Below are 15280 nucleotides of genomic sequence, written 5' to 3' on the forward strand. Positions count from 1 at the left end.
CGTCCAACAGAGCACAAGCCTGTCTAATCAGGAGCTACAGTCCTTCACCATCTGTTTGGAGCCTAATTACAAATGCAGAAAAATAATGTGCTTTACAATTGCACCAGTAAATGCTGTAAATGATTTAAATGCATGCATATGTTCCCTGCAGAATTCAGCATGCATCTGCGACTTCTTCTGCTCACATTAGGCACACAAATCAAGGGAAAAAATACCCAGATCTGACGAACAGCATGTCCCTAGGACGGTGATTTTTATCCCTTTTTTTTCCCCCTGCTGGAATGGCAAACAGGGCTTTTTTGTAACAATTCATCCAGCAGCGTTTTCTTTGCTTCCATTTTAAAAACTGTTTATCACTGCTGTGTAAATATAGTACAAATTACTCCATAAAACATGTAAAAGGAGAACAGCAGCCGGGTAAGCCTGCAGCTGGCTGGCAAGGTTTCAAAGCCAAGGGTTTTTTTCCTCTGGGGCACCTATAGAGGGTCAGGATCCAGCTCAACTCATCTGCTGGGGATGGTGACCCTCCCCAAGCCCCTACTGAAGAGGATGACCACTCACATTTCATAGAATCATGGAATGGTTTGGGTTGGAAGTAAACTTAAAGATTATGTTGTTCCAACCCCCTGCCATGGGCAGGGACACCTACCACTAGACCAGGCTGCTCCTGGCCTTGAACACTTCCAAGGATGGGGAAGCCACAGCTTCTCTGGGCAATCTGTTCTGATGCCTCATCACCCAAGGATTTCAAGCCCTTGAGTCACATGTCCATCTCCAGGAAGATGCTTCCCTAACAAAGGGGAAAAAGTGCCGAGAGCTAACTTACCTTGAAAATACCTTTGCCATGGCTGCAGAGGTGTCAGAGAGCATCACCTGCTCTGCTGCATGGTGACAGCTCTTCACACACTGCCCATGTATCACCAGTAGTCCCATTCCCACAGGTGGTCCAACAAAGGCAATCCCACTTTTGACCTGCAGTGCATCCTGTCCAAACACTGAAAGGATGAGCCCTGCCCCAAAACACGTGCAAGGGAACAGCCAGGAGGCAGCAGATCTTCTCTGTGGCCACCACCAAGGTGATGCTGAAGGATAATGAGGTTGTTTCAGAGGTGCTTCCCCCCTCCCAAAGGGTACCAGCACTGCCCCAAAGCCTCTGCAATGCAAAGCCTGGTGTCACAGGGGCAGCATTTCTACACTGTGGGGCACTCCATTGAGTGAGGAGAGGCTGGACAAGGCTTTGGACATGAGAGAGAATGAGGGAAAGCCACTTGCAATGATGGGAAATGAGTATCACTCCAAAGCAAAAATTCCCTTTCCTCCTCCAGCACATTTGTTTGCTTTAAAGCCCCAAATACCAACACTTAACTGCTCCAGCTGTGAAGCAGGGAGGGGTAGCTGGCACCACAGAGATGAGAGAGAGGACAAAAAGAGGTCAGGCCTAGGCTCAGTGGGTCTCCTTTAAGCTGAAGCTGCTGCAGATGCGTCCCCTCCGCTTTCTGCCCTTTCATCCATTCCCCTCCTGCTCCCCACGCCCTCCTGCCTTGCTGCTGCTGCTTTACCAGTTCCCAGCTTTCATCTCCCCTCAGCCACTTGGATTTAACTCCAAAGGCTGCTGGAAAAGGCGGCATGGGGCAGGGACAGCATTCCCACCATGCCGGGCTGCCAGCCCTCTGCAGCACTGGGGCTCCCCATCCTCCTGGTGGGAATGCCAGCGATGCCGGCCCCGAGTGCAGGGACACGTGCCTGTCTTTGATTCACTTCCACATTGTGGGTTCACCCTCATGAATTCTGCAATGCCTGCACGGCTCTTTTTACAGCCACGGAGGAGATGGGGCCAAGTCCTGCAGAGCACGTGGCCCTTCCCTGGCCTGCCAGCACCGCCCACCTCCCTTGGCTTGGGGATGGGGAAGACATCTACAACCCTGCTAGCCTCTCTGCAGCAGCTGAGGGGATGGTGTTAATTGAAGGAATAAAGCCCGGGAATGCACTTTTGGGCAGGTAAGGAAGACCATGAAAGCATAAGTTGTGGCTGCACTTTGACTGGTGTACCCAAGATAGACCATCCTCCATTCCGCCACCACCGTTTCCCTCCTCATCCCCCTTTTCGTTACCTCGAGCTCCTCGATATAGCCCACACTGAGCAGCAGATGTGACTTCACCCAGGTAGTGTAATTACTTCTCTGTTGTTATATGCCATTCCCTATAAATTACTCATCCTCTTTTGCAGGGGGATCACCGAGAGGCTCATGGCTCAGGCTCCTGGCACCATCCACCCCCATCCCACGGCACTCCCACCAGCACTCCTTGCTTTATACACAGAGCTGATTCTTGCCCTATTTGATTTTTCCCCTCACTTCTCTAACCTTCCTGAACTGAATATCACCAAAAACCAAAGGATAAATTCCCTTTTTGCTCACTTCCCCCTGCCACGAGAATACTCTCCACACCTACCTGTGCGTCATTTGGGGATGTTCAATTAGAGCAACCAGGCTCTCAAAGGGATTCTTCTGTAGCTCCTTCACCTGGTCCTTGCCAGTGATTTCTCAGAGTTTGCAATCTAGGCTGGGAGAGAGGGATGACCAGAAAAAATGCCAGCTAAAACTGCGTGCATCAGTACATCTCCAAGAGAAATCACTCCAGACACCAACACTTGCACAGGATCAAGAATTATTTTTATTAGCAACGGTACCACACAATTAAGTTCTGCCTCAAGAGGTATTTGGTCTGTAACACGAAGGAGAGGAGGAGCAGAAATGCAAAGCAGTGCGAAAACAAGCAGAATCTCATCATTCCTTGGATGGGAGGAAAACATACAAGCTCGGGAGAGCAGAGCACAGGGCAGGCTCTCATGTGGGATGCATAAAGGCCACAAAGGGACTTTTTGGTTGCCAACACAAAGTTGGTTTGGGCTTTTTGACCAACTACTGCAATACTCCAGTGCCCAGGGAGGCGATGGGAACGCTGACCCCCTGAGCAGCACCCAGCATCTCTACCCTCAGCCCTTGGATGGACCTTTCAGGGCAGTCCCTGGCCAAGTGGTGGGGGCTGAAGGGCTCCAAACCCACCAAAGGGACAGGATTAAGAGCCCACACGTGCCCAGGCATGTGCCGTAAAGCTGCTCCTCATTGCCACATGCCCGGTACATTTTCCACTTGTGTCTGGATTTTATGTTTGAATAAAAATCAGCCATAAAGCAAAGCTCTGTGTGGGTATTGCCAACAGGCCCAAACTAAATGCTGGAAAGGGTTGTTATAAAAAACCCCAATGTCCACCAATCCTACATGTCACATCGTAGCAATAACCACCCTAAATCCTGTTGTTCTCCCAGCAAAGCCCCACATCCAGCCCAGCATGGAGATGCCTGGCAACCCCAACCAGGAGCTCCACCACTACTACAAGCAGGAGATACTGAGAGAACATCCCAGTACTACAACATCTGCTAATAACGGAGTCTTAAAGAAAGTATTTTCCATAGACAGCACCCCTCAGGCATCACTGCAATGTAAAGCTCTGCCATCACACCTTTGCTTATCAGTTCACCTCTCCTAGACCATAAATCCAGCCAATTTAAGAAAATAAATACAATAATTGGATTTAGGCCAGGCTGCACTAGCATATGGGAGTTTAAGTGACTTTAAAGGCCAGTCCTCTTTGGGTGGTCTGTATTTTTGGGTGTCACAGTAGCTCACCCCTCTGAAAACATCTGGAGTCCATATGCTGTTTGTCTACATGAATTAACCAGATTTCTGCTGAGAACATCACACCAGAGCCCCTCTCATACCTCTCCCTGCCTTCCATAGACCTCTCTCAACACAGACTAAAGCCACCTTAAAAACATCAGGCTAGGACCACTCAGCATTTCACTTTCCTTGGAGGTCAGACAGGTAAGTTGGTGTCCACAACCACCACCCCACGGTCACAGGAGGAGAAATGCTCTCAGGTTGGCCACAACATACAGCTCCAGCACTGATAGCACCGTGCTGGTATGTGGATGATCCCTCACTTACATTTTACCTGAAAAAAATTAAAGCAAGCAAGAGTCCCAAGTGGAAAGTTTCCCTTATATATGTCTTTTTTTTTGGAATGACTGTATGTGCAAAACGGTCCCTTGATCCCTGTCACAGCTGCTATCTGCTCCCAGAGTTGTGTTAAGGTGCTCCAGGGCTCAAACCCCTTTTAGCTCAGCACCACCATCACAGCTCAGTGATGGGGGATCCCCCCGAGACCACCCAACCCCTGCAGGGCTGCACTTGTAACAGTGAGGTAGCAAAACCCAAGGTGCCCCCAAAAGTCCTGCGTTCTGCTTAAAACCAGCGTGGTGGCCCCAACAAGCCTCTCACTGGCACTGGGGTGAGGGCCTCTGGTGCTTCCCTGAGCTCCCTGGCAAGGATGAACCTTTTTTGGTCTCCATTAAGCTGAAGAGTGACATGTCCACTGGGACATCCCCAAGCACAGGGGACACCCCTTCCCAGAAGGGAGACTTTCCCTCTGCATCCCCCTGGATGCAACCACCCCCCTCCCAAGACAGGCAGCCTGCCTCAAAACCATGGCATGCCTGACTTTTTTGGGGAAAAAAATCCCCTGAATATCCAACAGCAGCACCACAAACTGAGGGAATCCTGCCCCAGCTGCCTCTCTACACAAGGTGGACCACGAAAACGGCGCAGGCAGACCCCACAGCCAGCCCCAGCATGAGGTAGAATGTCATCACCACCCCTGCTGCCTCAGCCAGCTCTCTGGGCACAATTTTGGGGCCGTAGACCATGACCAGTGTCCCCAGGTAGCCGTTGCTCAGCCCCAGCAGTGCCGTGAAGACCACCGGGTAGACGTCTTGGTTGAACAGCACTTTACGGATGTGAGCGCGGGGCTGGTAGTTGCTGAGGATGAAGAGAGGGAGGAAGATGGTTCTGAGGAGGACGAGGGCGGGCAGCAACTTGCTCTTGGGGCCAGGCACCTGGATCCAGGCCGTGATCTGCCTCCCACACCAGTCGGCAAAGTTGTACAGGAGGAAACTGGTGAGTGGCACAAAGTACTTGGTGCTCCACAGGCTTCCCGAGGCCTTGCTCATTGACTCAATGTTGGAGGAGATGGAAGGGAAGATGATGATGGAGATGAAGAAGACATAGAAGAGGCAGAAGCCAAGGAGGGCGGTCTTCTGCAGGATGGGGCGGAGTGGGGGGATGCCAGTGCTTTTTGTGAGGAAGGAGGAATTTGTGGTGCCTCCCGGCTCTGCCTTGTCCTCCGCGGAGCTGTCGGGTGGCACAGTGGCCAGAGATGGGCTCTCCTTCTGGCTGCTCAGGTAATACCTGGAGAAAGAGAAGGAGAGAGGCTATTAGGCAGTGTGTGAGGGGAGTACAAACTGAGATTTGGAGAGAGAGCAGGAGAGAAGCTGGTGATGCAGGGATGTCCGCTGGACCCAGTGATTCCATCCCACCTCTAGCTCCCACCTCGTACAGAGAGATGAAACCCTCAGAGACCCACCACCTCCTTTTCCTCACTGTGGGGATCCCATTACAACCTTGATGGTTCACAGAGGGGATGCAGGCATTTGGGGGGCAGGGGGTTTTGAGGGTTACAAGCACCAACGAGACCAACAGGTCACATACATCAGTGCAGGATGTGGCAGAGACGGATGCCCTGTGGGGGCCTGGCTGGCTGCCTCCAGATCACAGCTCTCAGCTGACTCCACAGATTTTGGGAGCCCCGGAATCAGCAGTTGGTGCCCCTGAGAAAGCTTGGCAGAAACTCAGCCAGAAACCCAGTTTCGGTCTGTGGTTTCGGTGAAATGGGGAAGCGTGGCTGGAGGCGCCGGAGCGCTCCCACTGGGATGCTGAGGGGTGACAGGACAGGGATCAGCACAGAGAGCATCCCATGGATCCCCCCAGCAATCCTGCTTGGCACTGACAGCAGCAAACCCTCCCGTGCCCATGGGATGCCCTGGCAGCGGGCGCACACACCTGGAGTACTCAAGCCGGGGCAGCAGCAGGTACACCATGATGCAGACCACGATGAAGATGTCAGCAGTGAGGAAATAGGCCAGGGCACTGTCGGTGACATCGGCTGCTGCTGCCAGGTCTATCACAGAGGCCACGGCGCTGATGGTGCCGCCCATGGCCTGGCCTGTGTGTGGGAGCAGATGGAGCGTTGAGCCAGACCAACCCAGAAGGGCACAGGTGAGGGACAGAGAACAGGAGGGGGAACCCAGAACCAGCATTCTCCTCTTACTCACACCTTCCAACACGCACAGCTCCCTGGGGGACAGAGCTCACCCCCTGCCCCTCATGCTGGTCCCCAAACCCAGCTCAAGGAGCAGCTGCACACATCACCTCCTCTCCATTTCCACACCTCACTGCAACACGGGTGTCTGTGGGTCCCATCCTGCATCCCCTTCCAACACAGCCACAGCACACACATGGGTCAGGATGGGACCAATCTGCTGAGCTTGCATGTCCCAAGTTCTGCAGAGAAAGTAGAAACCCTTTCCAAAGCCTAAACCTATCTTTCCACTGGCACACACATTATCACCTCCCTTCTGCACTCCCGCAGATGGGAATTCAAGCCACCAGCAGCAGGAATGTCATCTCAGGAATGTGGTGCTTTCCCCCTCTGGGATAAACTCATCAAAACATTCCTGTCGTGGCCCCAGGAAGAATTTCTCCATCCTGAGCTTTTCCCCTTCCCCTCTTGGTTTGTCAACCGTTCCACAGCACATTTATAATGTTATCAAAGCTCCAGGGAGCTCATCACTCACAGCTCCCAACCTGCCCCTCATCACTCATGGAAATGCATGGAAATGCTAAAAAGAAAGGAGGAGACAAGGCAAAGCTGAAGATCCCTCTGCTGGAAATAGCAAAGCAGAGGGATGTCATCTCCTTCCCCCTTTCTCCCTGCACCCAGCAAATATCCAGGGTCAGTTTATGGGTATTTACAGAAACCAAAGCTCATGTGACCGAGCGTGTTTCTCCTTCAGCAACTTCCCCTTATCATTAAGCAAAGCCAAGTTTCTAAAATAAACCCCGTGTGACAAAACCCCAGATGCAGGAGAGAGACAGAGAGAAAACCAGGGGGAAGCCCAAGTGCACGATCCAGGCAGGGCCAGGGGTCACCCACCTGAGATCAGGGCCTGCAAGTTCCTCATAGGGAAGCAGCTGCTGAGCCCGAAGATGCTGCTGGAGAAGACGGTGGAGGCGCTGCTGACCACAGCCACGCAGCCCACGGTGAGGGCGAAGAAGGGGGTGGTCCAGGCTGAGGTGTCCACCTTCACCAGCACCGTGATCACCAGGAACATGGCCAGCATGACAAAGAGGGAGGACAGGATCCGCACGCTGGCAGGCACCCTAGGGACAACGGGGGACAGCACACTCCTGCCTTTAAACTGCAACATGAGGGTGCAACAGGGGGCACAGCAACTCCTCTGCCGCCAGAGGGAGGGAAGAAAATAAAGAGAGGTGGGGGGAGATGAGGAATACAAAGCAATGAGGAGGTGGAGAGACGCAGGGAGCCAGTCCAGCAGCCGAGATCTGCAGATTAGGCACACAAACACATGCCTGGAAACCTGATCTGGGTTAAGGAAGGGTACAAATGAAGGGATGAGGTCCTTGTAGATTTAAGCCAAGCTTGCAACAAGGTGCAGATGGTCCATTTCTTAACCCAGTTCAGGGGGCTGGTAAGACGAGGATAAGGCATCGCTCCTGCCTGAATGAGCATGGCTTCTGTCAGCCGGTCCCCTGGTGACAAGGGTATTTTTAAGAGGGAAAACTTGTTTCCAAGCAATTAACCAAGGAATTTATTAGGAACTGATTTACTCAAGCCAACTGCAGGCCTGGGTGCTGTGGTGGGGAGCAAGGTGCTTCACCCTGCTTCATCTCAGACGGCTGCAACTTGGGCAGAGGCGGGGGGTGGGGGGGGAGAATTCTGGCTGCACAGGGAGGCTGAGCTGAGGATGCCCTGTGGCCTCCCCCTGAGGGAAGGGCAGGCTGAGCTGAGAATCAAGACTGAATCCAGAGAAAGGCAGGAGTAAAGCCAGGGAGAGCCACGGCTTGGGAACCCAGGATGAGAATAACACTTACTTGTTGACAAGCAAGAAGTTTCCAATCAGGCACAGCACCGAGGGCACAGTGGAAGCAATGGAGATGTAGCTCTCAAAATAGTCCTGCCAGGAGAAAAAAAATTAAAAACAAAGCAAATAAGACTGGGTGGGGAGGGGAAGAACAACACATGAATTTCAGGTCCTAAATAGGGAGTTATGGTGTGGGTGCCCACCTTGTTGCATTGTAGCACATGTTGCAAACTATTCAGGGCAACAGGCCATGGGAATACTGGAGTTCATCTTCCCATAGCCCTGGGCTATTCCAGGAAATTAGGGACACAAATTCAGAAGGAAAAAAGGTGAAGGAAATACCTGCCATACCACCACACTGGCCCCATGGGGCAGCACCTGAAATAAGAAGGGCTGGATTTCTCCTGCTGGCTCCAGCATTTTGGAGAAACTCCCTGACTGTTTTCTTGTCCTTCAGGGCTGGTTTTAATAATATTAATGCTTTTGTGTCCTGATTTATGATTAGCCAACTGCCTTGAAAGCCCAAGATGGGAACAACCAGGACACGACATGTGAGAACAAGCTCATGCCAAAGCAGCCTGAGCAGGGACACAGGGACATGACTTTCCCTCCCATTCTCCCTCTCTGCACACATAAAACTTGTAGAGAAACTCTATTCAGACTCCACACCCATTAACTCCACAGACTTGTACATCATCTGAGCAGGTTGGCAGCAGCTCCAGTGAATCCCCACCAGCCCAGAGGTCAGGCTGGGAACACAGAAAGCAATAACCACAGCACAGAGAGAGAGATTTCTTGGCCAAGATTGCAGCCAAACGCTCACATTTTCAATCCACTTTATGTGTCAAAGCGTGCCTGCTGCCTCGCATCCCCTCGAGGTGCTTAATCCCATTTTTTTCTGCAGGAATCTCAGCAAGCAGGTAGGACAAGGATCACAAAGAAGACGATGACCTATGTATCCCTATCATATAGGCTTTCATTTTCTGCAGTTATGCAGCTACAGAGACAGGGCTCATCATGTCCAAGCACGAGAAGGCACTTGGCGCATTTTCTCTGCATGTTGTATTATTTTTTTTTTACAGCTTTGTATCATTTTAGTCAGTTTACAAGCACATTCATCTACCCTTCCCTATCAGAAGGTTCACTGTAAGCAACAGGAAATGTAATGATCACTCTTAGAGGGTCCAGATAGACAGACACAAATGCCTGTGCTTACAGCACTGGCTTGGCCAAGCAGGAGGCTCAAAGCTCCACAGCCCCAGGATGAATTACAGGAGGAAACACAAAGCAAAATGCTGGCTACAACTTATTTACCAACCTACTTGAAACAAACCTCCAGACCATCCAGGGGATACTCAGTGTACTTCCAAGTTAATTTTCCTTTGCTTTTGGGGAGGAAAAATAACTTTGTAACACTTTGCACCAAGCAGAAGTGTACTCAAAGTAACCCAGCAGAGATGCTGTGTTTTGAGCATCCCCAAGAAGCATTCATTCACTCCCAACAAATGGGCTCACACCAGCAGTGAGAAGAAAATTGGGCAAACATTAAATGTTTTTAATGCAGCAGCAGAATGGTGGGTGGCAAATTTAATCCTTGTCTGGACCAATGGAAAATATCAGGCTCCATAATCATCTCTCCTGCTCGTTGGTTTTAATCCATCTCCAGTGGTAACTCTTCTCCCTGTGTGGATATTCCCGCTCATCACAGACACTTTCAGAGCACATTTTTGGCAGTGCAGGTTATACCTAGTTCTTCTCCCTTTCTGCTGAGCCCAAATAATAATAAACCCCAAAGCAAACCTGGCATCTTCCTCCCAGCTCCACCTCTCCTGGGGGAAGGTGTTATCCCTCAGCCATGGAGCTGAGGCACATAATGGCAGTGTTTAAGCTCATATTAACTACAGCACCTCCAAGCGCACTGCCTTAAGAAAACCCCAAACAAGAACAAAGCATCATGGTGGCAAATTAGTCACAAGATGCTTTTGCAAAGTAGTTTTTATTCTGCTCCAACCTGGACTTGGCAGCTGGGCTCCTGCCAGGCTGGAAAAGGAATCCAGGTCCATGACGGTGGCTGAAGGCACTGGAGTGTTACCTGGAGCACAGAGCATGAAATTGGAAGCAGCGAGCAGGTTTGGAGAAAGGAGCAGGCTGGAGCCAGGAAGAGAGGCACCTTTCCAGAATCAAGCTCCGTGGGCAGGTAAACCCTCCTGCTGCAGCCCCAGGACTCACCATCCCAGGGCAGAAATGGGGCTGACTGGTTTAATTTTCATCAGGCTCAACTGCAGGAAAAGCCACGTTGCTTTTCACGAGAGGGAGGAAAAAGCATCGTCCCGTGGCCATGGAGAAAGAGGAGAAAAACCTTTTCAACAGAGCAATGGCTGATTTGACCAGGAATGCAGCTCTGCCAGAAGACACCTAGGGATACTTACCCTACCTAAAACCAGCTTTTTCAAGAATTGCCTCAGACCAGTGTGATGTAGAAGCAACAAGCAGTGGGTGGGATGCAGAGAATGTGGGAGAACACCATGCCACGTGGTGGCAGAGCACACTTCACCCCCTCTGTGCATGCATCACCCCTCCCTGGCCACCCTCACTAGCACAGGGGCAGACAGCTTTGGTCTTTAGGCAGTGCAGGGGCTTGGGCTCCATCAGTTTAATCCACTCAGTACTGCGATTTACACCAGCAGACCTGTACTTCAGCATCCTGGTAGGAGCACTCTGCTTCCTCCTCATCAAAAATGCAGCTGGCTTAATAATTATTAAAATTAAAAGAGCTGTGGGTGTACTGGGGTGAGAAATCAGAGGGCAAACGTGGGCGTCGCACCTGGCTCTGTGTTTATATGAAAACAAAAAGTGCCCAAACCACCTGAACAAGCTCGGCCTCAGGAGGAGGATGGAATGCAGCCTCAACACTCCAACACTTTTTCCATCCGACAAGAAACAAAGCCATAGCTTTACCAGGGGGCCACAGGGAAGTAATCCTGCTGTGGCAGGAGGAGCAAGAGAAGGCAGCTTTTTTGGGGAGAAAGAGGGAGGCCATAAACGTGCCACCCCAAGGCTGTCTCATCAATTGCCCCATGACAAGCTCCTCGCCCCATATGCCAGAAGCCAGATGTTTATTGCTGCAAGGAGATATTCGTGTCACATCTGCCAGATTTGAAGGACAAAAAAAAAAAAAAAAAAAAGACAACCGAAAAAACAACCCACCACAAAAATATTTTTACTTTGCACTGCAGAAATTGCCCTATGAAAGGCAGCCTTAGCCTGATTTTTTAGACACACCTTAAAACTGACCACTTCAAATGCAGGTAGAAGACAGCCCCCTAAAGTGTTTTTAAGCATCTCTCTCGCTACTATTTGTGCTCCCCAAATAAACCTCTAACTCTGGTTTGCAGCAGGTGAGACCCCAGGAGATGTTCACTCACCTTCTGGGGAGGTGGAGGGAGAACAAGAGCAAGTTAGGAAGGGAAGCAGCTTTTTTTCCCTCCCTTGGAAGCAGGACACTCACCCGCAGGTCCGACGCCGCCTGCCCCGCTGGGCCGGCTTTGTCCGAGCAGTTCTGCAGCTTGTACATCCAGTACTGCTTTGCCGTGATGAAAAAATTCCAGGGCAGGAGGGACCCGATGCCCAGGAGGAAGAAGATAACGTAGGCCCCATGGAAGTGGTCGCTTGGCTTGGGCCGGCTGTACCTGTTCCCCAGGGGCTCCTCGATCAGAGGCTCCTGGTCTGGGGGGACGCTGCCGGCTGCCGGGTGCATTGTGCTGGCACGCTGCAAAAACAACCACCCACGAGGGTGTGATCACAGCAGGGTTACAAACCGCTGCCCACAGGCTGCTGTGTGTGGGCTCCATCCTCCTCTGGCCCCGGCAAATCATGGGATCGCAGAGTGGTTTGAGTTGGATGGGATTTGGAAGGTCATCTCATTCCAAAGCCCCTGCCACAGGCAGGGACACCTTCCACTAGACCAGGTTGCTCCAGCCTGGCCTTGGACACTTCCAGGGATGGGGCAGCCACGGCTCCTCTGTGCAACCTGTGCCAGGGCCTGAGCATCCCAGTGCTGCATGAGTGAGCTGAACTGGCTCGGCATGGGGATGGAAAGACTTGGGAAAAGCGACTTGGACATGGTAGGTTCCACCCCAGCAGCACCCACATTTCCGCCCATAATTAATAATTAACCCGTGCCCTCGGCCTTGCAGGAGCAGGAAACCTCAGTGAGCTCATGAGAGGCTCCAAAAAAACCAACAGCCGGCGAACCAACAGCGCCGCGGGGCTCCGCAGAGCAAGGTGTAAACTCGTAGTAACACCGCCGGGCTTTCCGAAACGACTTGTAAACTACTACGGCATCACCCGGGCTGTGCAGGGCGGCTCGTAAACTAAACGCGACGTCAGCCGGGCTGAGCAAAATGACTCATAAAGACACAACAACGTCACCCGGCTCTGGAAGAGGGCCCGGGAAGGCAGCAGGAGGCTTGGCAGGGGCAGCGGGACCCACCGAGCGATCGGCACCGACCCCGAGCGGCGCCAGCGAAACCCCCGCCCAGGAGGGCAGGGCAGAGGACAGCAGAGCAGAGCGCGGGGGAGGCGGAAATGCCGGGGTTTGGCAAAAAAATAAAAAAAAAAAAAAAAGAAGGAAATTTCTGGAGCAGGAAACGACACATCCCGCCCTCCAGCCACCCGCTCCTCCACCCACCCACCCACCCACCCACCCAGCCACGCATCCCTCCATCCGTCCCCGCAGCACTCACAGGGGTCTCGCACGACTCCACCGCCCGCTCCGGCCCCGCACAGCCCCGCCCCATTACAGGTTGGCCACGCCCCCCACATCTTGATCACGCCCACTCCTGATTAGACACGCCCTCTTCTTGTTGGCCACACCCCATCTGAGCCGGGGCGTGGCCTCCCTGTCCTGGCCCCGCCCGCTCAAGGGTTGGTCCCGCCCCCTCCCCGCCCCAAATTCTGCCTTTCTGTTCTGCGCAGGTGACACCCATCTGTGTCCAGGTCTGGGTCTCCAGCACAGGAAGGATGTGGAGCTGCTGGAGCAAGGCAGGAGGAGGCCATGGATTTGCTCCGAGGGCCAGAGCCCCCCTGCTCTGGAGCCAGGCTGGGAGAGCTGGAGGTGTTCACCTGGAGAAGGATCCAGGGAGACCTGAGAGCCCCTTCCAGGGCCTAAAGGGGCTCCAGGAGAGGTGGAGAGGGACTTGGGACAAGAGGGACAGGACAAGGGAGAATAGCTTCCCACTGCCAGAGGGCAGGGATAGATGGGATATTGGGAAGGAATTCTTCCCTGTGTTGGTAGGGAGGCCCTGGCACAGGTTGCCCAGAGAAGGTGTGGCTGCCTCATCCCTGGAAATTTCCAAGGCCAGGCTGGATGGGGCTTGGAGCAACCTGGGCTAATGGAAGGTGTCCCTGCCCATGGCAGGTGTTGAAATCAGATGAGCTTTAAGGTCCCTTCTAACACAATCCATTCTGGGATTCTGTGAAAATCAGTGTTAATCACAGTCTGGCTTGATTTTTTTTTTTGTGGAATGGGGAACATATTGTGTCAGATTTGGGGCCCCTTACCCGAGATCCTCCTTTACTCACTGTGCTTCCTGCAACACCCTATCAGGATGAATTTCACTGTAAAGTCCTCAATTTTCTTCAAACTACACTTTAATGCTCACCTTGAGAGCACAGTGTGACTGGAAAGGAAATCATCATTAGCTCTTCTTTCCCTTTTTCCTTCCCCAAAAATGTGTTTGGCTCCTCAGCCACACAGGGAAATGATGAACTGGCGGGGCCCCAGTTTTTCTGTAACCTCACTGTAACCATCAGACAGGCTTTGCCAATTCATTTGTAATTGTGTGGGCAAACACATTAGAGGAGTTTTACATCATCTGTTTCCTGTTGCCAGCTGTTTGCCTTTAGCCTTCCCCACCTCCAGTCCCTAAGGTAAAGATAACCAACCTGTGTCTCTTCCTTGCTTTTTCCTCCACTGAAGGAAAAAGCCCTTCTTCCAACCTTTCTTCATCAAAGCAAAATGCTCTCCACTTTTCTGCAGAAGACTCCAAAATGGTCTAGTCTGGATTTTTTTCCACCTACAGCTGCCTGTGGGAGAAATGCAGAGGGACCCAGATATCTCCCAGTAGCACCAGTGCAAGCACAGCTGGCCACCACACAGCTCTAGCCTGTGAGCCTGTGAAGAGAGCAGGTCAGGTGGCCTTGGCCACCCCGATGTCAAAATAACCTCAGACACACGCAGGCTCCCATGTTTTTTCCCTCTTTTGTGAGCAAAACAAGCAGAAGCACGCAACCAATGCACCCACTGGCGATGTGCTGAAATGGAAAGGCTTGAGAGGAGCGCACGGGTTTCTCTCCAGAGGTTTCTCCTTGGGATTTTCATCTGCATTGACATGCCAGCCTGGGAAAGCACCTGAGGAGATGGCACGGCCTATCCGAGTCAGTAGCTCATCAGCTCTGAGGGATTTGCCTGATATTTCTGACCTGCTGCCATCCATCACATCAAAAAACCCACTGCTGGAGCAGAGCCTTGGATCACATCAGCACAAGGGACTGTGACAGCCCAGCAGGGGGGACAAAGCCAGGCCACGCTGGGCCAGAGCCACCACAGCCCCTCCAGACAACATTACCCACACCCCAGAGACCCTGCACAGCAACACAGCCCCCCACACGGGCTGGGGGCAGGTTTTAGGGACACCCCTGTGCTGCTCTGCTGCTCCTGCATGTCCTCTCTCCTGCAGAATAAATCTGTCAATACTTAGCAACTGGTTCAAACTGTCGATTTTGAACCTGTCATGGGGACTAGGGTCAAGGTATCAGCTGAATTTTAAAGGGATCGAATAAGCTGAGTATTTCCATAAGGGAACAACGGATGAAATCAGGCACCAGTTGGTCAAAGCTATCCATGGATTTGGGCCCTTGGAGAAATGGTTTAGTGGAAAAGGTGCCCAAGGAAAGCAACTTGGGAGATCGAGGTTAAAGGAATTCAGGTGTAAAGAAAGGGACAAGGGAGAATGGCTTTAAACTGACAACGGGCAGGGTTAGTTTGAATATTAGAAAGAAATTTCTTGGTTGTGCAGGTGGTGAGGCCCTGGGACAGACTGCCCAGAGAAGCTGTGGCTGCCCCATCCCTGGAAGTGTCCAAGGCCAACTTGGACAGAACTTGGAGCAACCTGGGATAGTGGAAGGTGTCCCTGCCCATGGCGGGGGGGAGGAACAAGA

The 15280-nt window shown here is 52.2% G+C and overlaps 1 protein-coding gene across 2 annotated transcripts; it reads right to left on the bottom strand.

The window, feature by feature from the left end:
* Nucleotides 1-2650: 2650 nt before the first annotated feature.
* On the bottom strand, nt 2651-12896 carry SLC29A3 (solute carrier family 29 member 3). Of its 2 annotated transcripts, none has more exons than XM_032695525.1 (6): nt 12805-12896; nt 11568-11828; nt 8070-8152; nt 7111-7337; nt 5958-6120; nt 2651-5306 (listed from the first exon to the last, which is right to left on the bottom strand). In XM_032695525.1, exons 1-6 carry the CDS (start codon nt 12856-12858, stop codon nt 4637-4639), a joined length of 1458 nt encoding a protein of 485 aa, XP_032551416.1. In that variant the 5' UTR covers nt 12859-12896; the 3' UTR covers nt 2651-4636. The 2 variants fall into 2 exon arrangements, with proteins under 2 accessions (XP_032551416.1, XP_032551417.1); XM_032695526.1 differs by having other exon boundaries at nt 11568-11844; nt 12805-12839.
* Between the last annotated feature and the right edge of the window lie 2384 nt (nt 12897-15280).

Source organism: Chiroxiphia lanceolata, chromosome 8 (genome assembly GCF_009829145.1).
Source record: "Chiroxiphia lanceolata isolate bChiLan1 chromosome 8, bChiLan1.pri, whole genome shotgun sequence".
NCBI classification, from domain to species: Eukaryota; Metazoa; Chordata; class Aves; order Passeriformes; family Pipridae; genus Chiroxiphia; species Chiroxiphia lanceolata.